Source organism: Ranitomeya variabilis, chromosome 3, assembly GCF_051348905.1.
Source record: "Ranitomeya variabilis isolate aRanVar5 chromosome 3, aRanVar5.hap1, whole genome shotgun sequence".
Lineage (NCBI taxonomy): Eukaryota > Metazoa > Chordata > Amphibia > Anura > Dendrobatidae > Ranitomeya > Ranitomeya variabilis.
This window is the reverse complement of record NC_135234.1, coordinates 724577579-724589895: the sequence shown is the minus strand read 5'-3', so window position 1 is coordinate 724589895 and position 12317 is coordinate 724577579. Positions and strand designations below refer to the sequence as shown.

General features: G+C 42.2%; 1 protein-coding gene across 1 annotated transcript in view; it reads left to right on the top strand.

Annotated features, from left to right (window-relative positions):
- Positions 1-12317, top strand: part of XPO4 (exportin 4) — a 144608-nt gene that overhangs the window by 36107 nt on the left and 96184 nt on the right. The window contains exon 3 of the mRNA XM_077298369.1: positions 10649-10790. Coding sequence (XP_077154484.1) covers positions 10649-10790 — 142 coding nt within the window. The remainder of the gene's footprint in view (positions 1-10648; positions 10791-12317) is intronic.

The window sequence follows — 12317 nt, the reverse complement described above, 5'->3', positions numbered from 1 at the left end:
GTCCTGCAAAAAACAAGCCGCCACACAGCATCATCAGCAAAAAAATAAAAAAGTTATAGTCCTGAGAATAAAGCGATACCAAAATAATTATTTTTTCTATAAAATAGTTTTTATCGTATAAAAGCGCCAAAACATAAAAAAATGATATAAATGAGATATCGCTGTAATCGTACTGACCCGAAGAATAAAACTGCTTTATCAATTTTACCAAACGCGGAACGGTATAAACGCCTCTCCCAAAAGAAATTCAGGAATTGCTGGTTTTTGGTCATTCTGCCTCACAAAAATCGGAATAAAAAGCGATCAAAAACGGTCACGTGTCCGAAAATGTTACCAATAAAAACGTCAACTCGTCCCGCAAAAAACAAGACCTCACATGACTCTGTGGAGCAAAATGTGGAAAAATTATAGCTCTCAAAATGTGGAGACGCAAAAACTTTTTTGCTATAAAAAGCGTCGCTGGTTTCACACTTGCGTTTTTGTCTGCAGCGTTTTTTGCACAAAAAAAGCATGCGTTTTTTCCCTATATTTAACATTGAAAACGCATGCGTTTTTTTTGTACACGTTTGGTCGCGTTTTCAAACGCATGCGGTTTTTTCTGCATGCGTTAATTTTCAGAAATACAACCTGCAGTATTTTCTTGCGTTTTTAAGCACATGCGTTTGTTTGCGTTAAAAACGCATGCATTTTTATCGAAAAAAAAACAGAAAACACACTGAAAAGTCACCCACCACCATCATTGTGATAAAGGGATCCAAACCCTAACCCTAACTCTACCCCTAACCTCACCCCTAACCGTTTAATGAACATTTTCTGACAGTCATAGTGCCACGTATTTCAGTGCCACGTATTTCAGTGCCACGTATTTCAGTGCCACGTATTTCAGTGCCACGTATTTCAGTGCCACGTATTTCAGTGCCACGTATTTCAGTGCCACGTATTTCAGTGCCATGTATTTCAGGGCAACGTATCACATATTTCAGTGCCACGTGTTTCAGTGCCACGTATTTCAGTGCCACGTATCACGTATTTCAGTACCATGTATTTCAGTTGCACGTGTTTCAGTGCCACGTATTTCAGTGCCACGTATTTCAGTGCCACATATTTAAGTGCCACGTATCACATATTTCAGTGCCACGTATTTCAGTGCCACGTATTTCAGTGCCACGTATTTCAGTGCCACGTATTTCAGTGCCATGTATTTCAGGGCAACGTATCACATATTTCAGTGCCACGTGTTTCAGTGCCACGTATTTCAGTGCCACGTATCACGTATTTCAGTACCATGTATTTCAGTTGCACGTGTTTCAGTGCCACGTATTTCAGTGCCACGTATTTCAGTGCCACGTATTTCAGTGCCACATATTTAAGTGCCACGTATCACATATTTCAGTGCCACGTATTTCAGTGCCACGTATTTCAGTGCCACGTATTTCAGTGTCACGTATCACGTATTTCAGTGCCACGTGTTTCAGTGCCACGTGTTTCAGTGCCACGTATTTAAGTGCCACGTATCACATATTTCAGTGCCACGTATTTAAGTGCCACGTATTTAAGTGCCACGTATTTAAGTGCCACGTATTTCAGTGCCACGTATTTCAGTGCCACGTATCACGTATTTCAGTGCCACGTGTTTCAGTGCCACGTGTTTCAGTGCCACGTATTTAAGTGCCACGTATCACATATTTCAGTGCCACGTATTTAAGTGCCACGTATTTAAGTGCCACGTATTTAAGTGCCACGTATTTAAGTGCCACGTATTTCAGTGCCACGTATTTCAGTGCCACGTATCACGTATTTCAGTGCCACGTGTTTCAGTGCCACGTGTTTCAGTGCCACGTATTTAAGTGCCACGTATCACATATTTCAGTGCCACGTATTTAAGTGCCACGTATTTAAGTGCCACGTATTTAAGTGCCACGTATTTCAGTGCCACGTATTTCAGTGCCACGTATTTCAGTGCCACGTATTTCAGTGCCACGTATTTCAGTGCCACGTATTTCAGTGCCACGTATTTCAGTGCCACGTATTTCAGTGCCACGTATTTCAGTCACGTTTAGGGTTAGGGGTAGGGTTAGGGTTAGGGCTAGGGTTGGAGGTAAAGTTAGGGTTGGGGCTAAAGTTAGGGTTGGGGCTAAAGTTAGGGTTGGGGCTAAAGTTAGGGTTGGGGCTAAAGTTAGGGTTAGGGTTTGGATTACATTTACGTTTGGATTAGGGTTGGGATTAGAATTATGGGTGTGTCAGGGCTAGGGGTGTGGTTAGGGTTACCGTTGGGATTAGGGTTAGGGGTGTGTTTGGGTTAGGGTTTCAGGTAGAATTGGGGAGTTTCCACTGTCCAGGCACATCAGGGGCTCTCCAAGCGCGACATGGCGTCCAATCTCAATTCCAGCCAATTCTGCGTTGAAAAAGTAAAACAGTGCTCCTTCCCTTCCGAGCTCTCCCGTGCGCCCAAAAAGGGGTTTACCCCAACATATGTGTTATCAGCGTACTCGGGACAAATTGAACAACAACTTCTGGGGTCCAAGCTCTCTTGTTATCCTTAGGAAAATAAAAATTTGGGGGGCTAAAAATCATTTTTGTGGGAAAAAAAAGATGTTTTATTTTCACGGCTCTGCGTTATAAACTGTAGTGAAACACTTGGGGGTTCAAAGTTCTCACAACACATCTAGATAAGTTCCTTGGGAGGTCTAGTTTCCAATATGGGGTCACTTGTGGGGGGTTTGTACTGTTTGGGTACATCAGGGGCTCTGCAAATGCAACGTGACGCCTGCAGACCAATCCATTTAAGGCTGCATTCCAAATGGTGCTCCTTCCCTTCCGAGCTCTGTCATGCACCCAAACAGTGGTTCCCACCCACATATGGGGTATCAGCGTACTCAGGACAAATTGGACAACAACTTTTGGGGTCCAATTTATCCTGTTACCCTTGTGAAAATACAAAACTGGGGGCTAAAAAATCATTTTTGTGAAAAAAAAAAGGAATTTTTATTTTCACGGATTTGCGCTATAAACTTTAGTGAAACACTTGGGGGTTCAAAGTTCTCAAAACACATCTAGATAAGTTCCTTGGGAGGTCTAGTTTCCAATATGGGGTCACTTGTGGGGGGTTTGTACTGTTTGGGTACATCAGGGGCTCTGCAAATGCAACGTGACGGCTGCTGACCAATCCATTTAAGTCTGCATTCCAAATGGCGCTCCTTCCCTTCCGAGCTCTGTCATGCGCCCAAACAGTGGTTCCCCCCCACATATGGGGTATCAGCGTACTCAGGACAAATTGGAAAACAAATTTTGGGGTCCAATTTATTCTGTTACCCTTGTAAAAATACAAAGCTGGGGGCTAAAAAATCATTTTTGAGAAAAAAAAATAAAAAATTATTTTCACGGCTCTGCGTTATAATCTGTAGTGAAACACTTGGGGGTTCAAAGCTCTCAAAACACATCTAGATAAGTTCCTTAGGGGGTCTACTTTCCAAAATGGTGTCACTTGTAGGGAGTTTCAATGTTTAGGCACATCAGGGGCTCTCCAAACGCAACATGGCGTCCCATCTCAATTCCAGTCAATTTTGCATTGAAAAGTCAAATGGCGCTCCTTCCCTTCCAAGCTCTGCCATGCGCCAAAACAATGGTTTACACCCACATATGGGGTATCAGCGTACTCAGGACAAATTGCACAACATTTTTTGGGGTCCAATTTCTTCTCTTACCCTTGGGAAAATAAAAAATTGGGGGCGAAAAGATCATTTGTGTGAAAAAATATGATTTTTTATTTTTACGGCTCTGCATTATAAACTTCTGTGAAGCACTTGGTGGGTCAAAGTGCTCACCACACATCTAGATAAGTTCCTTAGGGGGTCTACTTTCCAAAATGGTGTCACTTGTGGGGGGTTTTAATGTTTAGGCACATCAGGGGCTCTCCAAACGCAACATGGCGTCCCATCTCAATTCCAGTCAATTTTGCATTGAAAAGTCAAATGGCGCTCCTTCCCTTCCAAGCTCTGCCATGCGCCAAAACAATGGTTTACACCCACATATGGGGTATCAGCATACTCAGGACAAATTGCACAACATTTTTTGGGGTCCAATTTCTTCTCTTACCCTTGGGAAAATAAAAAATTGGGGGCGAAAAGATCATTTGTGTGAAAAAATATGATTTTTTATTTTTACGGCTCTGCATTATAAACTTCTGTGAAGCACTTGGTGGGTCAAAGTGCTCACCACACATCTAGATAAGTTCCTTAGGGGGTCTACTTTCCAAAATGGTGTCACTTGTGGGGGGTTTTAATGTTTAGGCACATCAGGGGCTCTCCAAACGCAACATGGCGTCCCATCTCAATTCCAGTCAATTTTGCATTGAAAAGTCAAATGGCGCTCCTTCCCTTCCAAGCTCTGCCATGCGCCCAAACAATGGTTTACACCCACATATGGGGTATCAGCGTACTCAGGACAAATTGCACAACATTTTTTGCGGTCCAATTTCTTCTCTTACCCTTGGGAAAATAAAAAATTGGGGGCGAAAAGATCATTTTTGTGAAAAAATATGATTTTTTATTTTTACGGCTCTGCATTATAAACTTCTGTGAAGCACTTGGTGGGTCAAAGTGCTCACCACACATCTAGATAAGTTCCTTAGGGGGTCTACTTTCCAAAATGGTGTCACTTGTAGGGAGTTTCAATGTTTAGGCACATCAGGGGCTCTCCAAACGCAACATGGCGTCCCATCTCAATTCCAGTCAATTTTGCATTGAAAAGTCAAATGGCGCTCCTTCCCTTCCAAGCTCTGCCATGCGCCTAAACAATGGTTTACACCCACATATGGGGTATCATCGTACTCAGGACAAATTGTACAACAACTTTGGGGGTCCATTTTCTCCTGTTACCCTTGGTAAAATAAAACAAATTGGAGCTGAAATAAATTTTGTGTGAAAAAAAGTTAAATGTTCATTTTTATTTAAACATTCCAAAAATTCCTGTGAAACACCTGAAGGGTTAATAAACTTCTTGAATGTGGTTTTGAGCACCTTGAGGGGTGCAGTTTTTAGAATGGTGTCACACTTGAGTATTTTCTATCATATAGACCCCTCAAAATGACTTCAAATGAGATGTGGTCCCTAAAAAAAAATGGTGTTGTAAAAATGAGAAATTGCTGGTCAACTTTTAACCCTTATAACTCCGTCACAAAAAAAAATTTTGGTTCCAAAATTGTACTGATGTAAAGTAGACATGTGGGAAATGTTACTTATTAAGTATTTTGCGTGACATATGTCTGTGATTTAAGGGCATAAAAATTCAAAGTTGGAAAATTGCAAAATTTTCATAATTTTCGCCAAATTTCCATTTTTTTCACAAATAAACGCAAGTTATATCGAATAAATTTTACCACTAACATGAAGTACAATATGTCACGAGAAAACAATGTCAGAATCGCCAAGATCCGTTGAAGCGTTCCAGAGTTATAGCCTCATAAAGGGACAGTGGTCAGAATTGTAAAAATTGGCCCGGTCATTAACGTGCAAACCACCCTTGGGGGTGAAGGGGTTAAGTAATGAATCACTCATTACAACATCATACGGCAGAGAGTTCCATAGTCTCATTGCTCTTACAGTAAAGAATCCGCGTCTGTTATTATGCTTAAACTTTCTTTCCTCCAGATGTAGAGGATGCCCCCTTGTCCCTGTCTTAGGTCTATGATTAAAAAGATCATCAGAAAGGTCTTTGTACTGTCCCCTCATATATTTATACATTAAAATAAGATCACCCCTTAGCCTTCGTTTTTCCAAACTAAATAGCCCCAAGTGTAATAACCTATCTTGGTATTGCAGACCCCCCAGTCCTCTAATAACCTTGGTCGCTCTTCTCTGCACCCGCTCTAGTTCAGCTATGTCTTTCTTATACACCGGAGACCAGAACTGTGCACAGTAGTCTAAGTGTGGTCGAACTAGTGACTTGTATAGAGGTAAAATTATGTTCTCCTCATGAGCATCTATGCCGCTTTTAATACATCCCATTATTTTATTTGCCTTTGTAGCAGCTGCCTGACACTGGCCACTAAATATGAGTTTGTCATCCACCCATACACCCAGGTCTTTTTCATTGACGGTTTTGCCCAGAGTTTAGAATTAAGCACATAGTTATTCAATAGTTATTCATCTTATTACTTCCCCATTAAAGCTCATTTGCCATTTATCAGCCCAAGCTTCTAGTTTACATAAATGATCCTGTAATATAAAATTGTCCTACTCTGTACTGATTACCCTGCAGAGTTTAGTGTCATCTGCAAATATTGAAATTCTACTCTGTTTGCCCCCTACAAGGTCATTAATAAATATCTTAAAAAGAAGGCCCAATACTGACCCCTGTGGTACCCCACTGCTAACCGCGACCCAGTCCGAGTGTGCTCCATTAATCACCACCCTTTGTTTCCTATCTTGAGCCAGCTCTTAACCCACTTACACATATTTCCCCCTATCCCCATTATTCTCATAATAATAATTATAATCTTTATTTTTATATAGCGCTAACATATTCCGCAGCGCTTTACAGGTTGCACACATTATCGTCGCTGTCCCTGTTGGGGCTCACAATCTAAATTCCCTATCAGTATGTCTTTGGAATGTGGGAGGAAACCGGAGTACCCGGAGGAAACCCACGCAAACACGGACAGAACATACAAACTCTTTGCAGATGTTGTCCTTAGTGGGGCTTGAACCCAGGACTCCAGCGCTGCAAGGCTGCTGTGCTAACCACTGCACCACCGTTATGCCCATTCTCAGTTTATGTATCAACCTTTTGTGTGGCACCGTATCAAAAGCTTTTAAAAAATCCATATACACTACGTCCACTGGATTCCCTTGTCCAGTCCGGAACTTACCTCTTCATAGAAATTGATCTGATTAGTCTGACATGATCGGTCCCTAGTAAACCCGTGCTGATACTGGGTCATGAGGTTATTCCTCTTCAGATACTCCAGCATAGCATCCCTTAGAATGCCCTCCAGGATTTTACCCACAGTAGAGGTTAAGCTTACTGGCCTATAATTACCGAGTTCAGTTTTTGCCCCTTTTTTGAATATTGGCACCACATTTGCTATACGCCAGTCCTGTGGTACAGACCCTGTTATTATGGACTCTTTAAAGATTAAAAATAATGGTCTATCAATGACTGTACTTAGTTCCTGCAGTACTCGGGGTGTATCCCATCCGGGCCCGGAGATTTGTCAATTTTAGTGATTTTTAGACGTCGCCATACTTCCTGCTGGGTTAAGCAAGTGACATTTAATTGGGAATTTTTATCACTAGTCATATTGGCTGCCATGGGATTTTCTTGTGTAAATACTGATGAAAAAAAGTCATTTAGCATATTGTTTTTTTCCTCATCCTCATCCACCATTTCACCCAGACTATTTTTAAGGGGGCCAACACAATAATTTTTTAGTTTCTTACTATTTATGTAGTTAAAGAATATTTTGGGATTATTTTTACTCTCTCTGGCAATGAGTCTCTCTGTCTCAATCTTTGCTGCCTTGATTTGCTTTTTACAGAATTTATTTAATTTTCTGTATTTATTTAATGCCTCCTCACTACCTACTTCCTTTAATTCTCTAAATGCTTTCTTTTTGTCCCTTATTGCGCCCCTTACAGCTCTATTTAGCCATATTGGTTTCCTCCTAGTTCTAGTATGTTTATTCCCATACGGTGTATACTGTGCACAGGTCCTATCCATGATGCTAATAAACGTCTCCCATTTTCTTTGTGTATTTTTATGTCTCAGGATATCGTCCCAGTTAATTGCACCAAGATCCTCTCTCATCCGTTGGAAATTTGCCCTCCTGAAGTTTAGTGTCCTTGTCACCCCTCTACTACACATCTTATTAAAGGTTACATGAAAACTTATTATTTTGTGATCACTATTCCCCAAGTGACCCCCAACCCTTATATTTGATATGCGGTCTGGCCTGTTGGTTAATATTAGGTCTAGCAGTGCCCCCCTTCTTGTTGGGTCCTGAACCAGTTGTGAAAGGTAATTGTCTCTCATAGTTGTCAGACACCGATTACCTTTGCTGGAACTGCAGGTTTCTGTTCCCCAATCTATTTCAGGGTAGTTGAAGTCCCCCATAATAATGACTTCTCCTTGAGTCGCAGCTTAATCTATTGGCTTTATGAGGATATTCTCCGTTGCTTCCATTATTTTTGGAGATTTATAACAAACCCCTATCAGTAATTTATTATTTTTTCCCCTTTCCCTTTATCTCCACCCACAGGGACTCTACATTTTCATTAAATTCACCTATATTATCATGCAGGATGGGTTTTAAGGAAGATTTTACATATAGACACACCCCTCCCCCTCGCTTATCTGTACGGTCATTTCTGAACAGGCTATAGCCCTGCAAGTTAACAGCCCAGTCATGGCTCTCATCCAGCCACGTCTCAGATATCCCCACCATGTCATAATTGTGCTCCAACAACATTAGTTCTAATTCATCCATTTTGTTGGCGAGGCTTCTGGCATTAGTATACATGCACTTGATGTTACTCTCTGCACCTCTATTTTTTCTTAAATTATTAACTGTTCTAACCCCACCCCCCATGCCACCTCCACCCCTAACTTCCTTATTTGTGCCCAGGTCTCTATCTGCACTATCTTCCCCACCTATAAAATGAATACCCTCCCCCCCAATCCCTAGTTTAAACACTCCTCCAACCTTCTAGCCATTTTCTCCCCCAGCACAGCTGCACCTTCCCCATTGAGGTGCAGCCTGTCCCTAGCGTAGAGCCTGTAGCCAACTGAGAAGTCGGCCCAGTTCTGCAGGAACCCAAACCCCTCCTTCCTACACCAATTCTGGAGCCACTTATTAACCTCCCTAATCTCCCGTTGCCTCTCTGGCGTGGCACGTGGTACAGGCAGTATTTCGGAAAATACCACGTTGGAGGTCCTTGCTTTCAGCTTGCAGCCTAATTCCCTGAAATCATCTTTAAGGACCTTCCACCTACCTCTAACTTTGTCATTTGTGCCAATGTGCACCATGACCGCTGGGTCCTCACCAGCCCCTCCCAGTAATCTGTACACCCGATCAGCGATGTGTCGGACTCGAGCGCCAGGTAGGCAGCACACCGTCCGACGATCCCTGTCTTTGTGACAGATTGCCCTATCTGTTCCCCTAATAATTGAGTCCCCCACTACCAGCACCTGTCTGGCCTGCCCTGCTCTCCTATTTCCCTCCTTACTGGAGCAGTCACTCCTCCGGCTTTCAGAGGACATGCCTGGCTGCAGCAGTGCTACCCCTGTACTGGCACCCCCCTCATCTGCCAACTTAGCGAACTTATTGGGGTGTGCCAGATCAGGACTAGCCTCCCTGGCACTCTTCCCTCTACCCGGCCTTCTGTCACCCAGCTAGCTACTTCACTGTCTTGCAGCTCCATCCTACCATCCCCCTCCTCATCTATCCCATTGAGCGTCTGCTCTGTGAGCAGAAGACTCCTCTCCATATTGTCTATGGATCTCAGTGTTGCCAGCTGCACATTTAGATCCAGTATCTGGGCTTCCAAATGCACAACGTGCTCACATCTCGCACAGCAGTATGCACCCTCGACCGGCTGATCAAGGACTGCATACATGTGGCAAGATGTGCACTGGATGGCATTAACAATAGTGGAGCACATTTCCTAATTGGGATTGCACCAGACAAAAGCGTTAAATAAAAATAAATGCAAAGTATCAATAAAATACAGATAGCAATTCAGTAATTCCTCCCTTGGAAACTCCCTGAATCCAAAGTCATTGAATCACAAGTCACACTTACCGCCGTTCACACTTACGCTCAGGTCACACTCAGCTTGTTCACACTCGCTGTGCTGAAGATTTAAAGATTTTTTTTTTTTTTTTTCCCCCTCAGCCGCAATCCACCTTGCTGTTCAATGCACTTCCAAAAATACTATAATGGAGATGGATCAAGAAAATTATCCTTCACAGTACCAAGAATTTTCAATATAGGAAGGGTTCTTGTTGTCTGCAACAATCACACTAGACATTGGATAAAATGTCGGCCGATTCATGCTGCCCAAACTGTGGCCTACTTACATTTCATCGTGGCTATATTATTGCAGCCAGGTATATTATTCTGTGAAACGCTCTGGTGTTATTTTTTGGGGATCATAACCGGAGACAAGAATAGTATGGCTTCACCCCCGGCCGGCACTTCCCAGTGCTGATGCAGCTCATTGATGGGTCTCTCCTTCATGTGTACAAAGGGAGAGCCCTGTTACTAACCAGAGGTAGTGCCGGGTAGAGCAAGTTAGTTTGGTTTCCAACTTTGGCCGGAGTATTTTGGAGATTAATATATCTGGCTTCAATTGTGCCACAAACAAGCCCTCTTCTAATTCATCTCTTCTTTATTACCTGCAAGATATGTCTGTAATGAACCGAGGGTATTAGTGCAGGATCAGACTACGCAGGGTTTGTTTGTTGTCTGTTACCATGGAGATACATGAGCCTTCATAGGAACAGTAAGCACAAACGCTAATTCGTGGAAAAAATACTAAAACAATCTGTGGTCTGACTAAAGAGCTTTATATAAGATATTTTGATGCCTGCTTATGTTGTCAGTAGTGTCATAACTGCACTTTTTTTTTCTAATACGTTTTTCTCACAGAAACTAGTAAAGTGGATTACGTTCTTTTTCAAGCTGCCACGGCGATAATGGAAGCTGTTGTAAGAGAATGGATACTGCTGGAAAAAAGTAGCAAAGAGTCACTCCGAACATTCCTACTAACTTATGTCTTACAAAGGCCCAAGTAAGTGCAGACTGTACCTTTGTAGGATCTGTGTATTGGTCAACCAAGTACTATATCGCACCTGTATTAAAGAAGCATTACAGTTTTTATCCTCATAATGTTACTATCATATTATACAGCACTGTGTACTTACAATTGCTCATTTTGCCTTTCTACCTAGATAATTCTTCTTTTCCAATAGGTTGTCGGACATCACAGGATTAAAAACTGACTAGCTGAATCCTTCTAAGCTCTTTGTAGAAACAGGAGGTCAATTTTCCCTGCATGAGTCATAAGTCACTGCAAAAGTCCCTAGCAGGGGGAATAGCTGAGCAGCTGGGTCAGGAGTTGAAAAGAGGAATGATAAGTGTAGGGACAAGAGATTTCCTGTTTCTACATAGAGCAGAAAAAGAGAATTAACTGGGTAGAAAGGCAAAACGAGCAATTGTGAGTACACAGTGCTGTATAATATGATGACTGTAATATATTAAGAGGATAAGAACTTTGATGGGAGGAGGGCTTCTTTTGCCCCTTCCCAACATTTGAAGTATTTGTGTCATGTCATTCACACACGGTGATCGTAGGAAGGTGCCTGGTGTTTGACACCAGAACAACAGGACTTGTAGCCATGAGAGGTGGTGGCACCACCCACAACAACAACCGATGTCCGTTTAGTAAGTTTGTGTTATTTTTCCAAATTTTTATATTCTTTTTATTATATTGTCTAAATAAAAAGTTTACCGCACACACCCACACACCAACCTGAATAAAATTTTGGTACACACAAACACCACATACTTAGAAAAATGTCCCTCTAGTCGCAATCACAGTATTCAGCGGAGGAAGCATACGCCTCAGACACTGATGGTGAGAGAGAGGATGAACCTTCCCTTATTTTTCTGACTCCTGCTCTTCAAGTGATACCAAACCGCCACGCAGACGCCCCAGGACAGAAAATGAAGCGCCCACTGTTACTGACTCCCTATGGACCTCATCTCTTGAAGATTGAGCCACAGATTCCTGATTTTGTGGCTCAGTCAGGAATCCAATTTGACACCACCGGCCTTACAGAAATTAATTTTTTTATAAATCTTTCTCTGAGGATTTTGTAAATCTCATGGTGGGCCACATACCATATATACTCTAGTATAAGCTGACCTGAGTGTAAGCCGAGACCCCTAATTTTGCCACAAAAAAACCTGGGAAAACTTAATGACTCGAGTATAAGCCTAGGGTGGGAAATGCAGCAGATAACGGTAAATGTCAAAAGTAAAAATAGATACCAATAAAAGTAAAATTAATTGAGACATCAGTAGTTTAAGTGTTTTTGAATATCCATATTGAATCAGGAGCCCCATATAATGCTCCATTCATGATGGGCCCCATAAGATGCTCCATATTAAAATATGCCCCATATAATCTAATATATAAAGCTGAATGTGTGTGTGTGTGTATGTCCGGGATTGGCATCTGCACCGTCGCAGCTACAGCCACAAAATTTTGCACAGTCACACGTCTGGACCCCGAGAGCGTCATAGGCTATGTTGT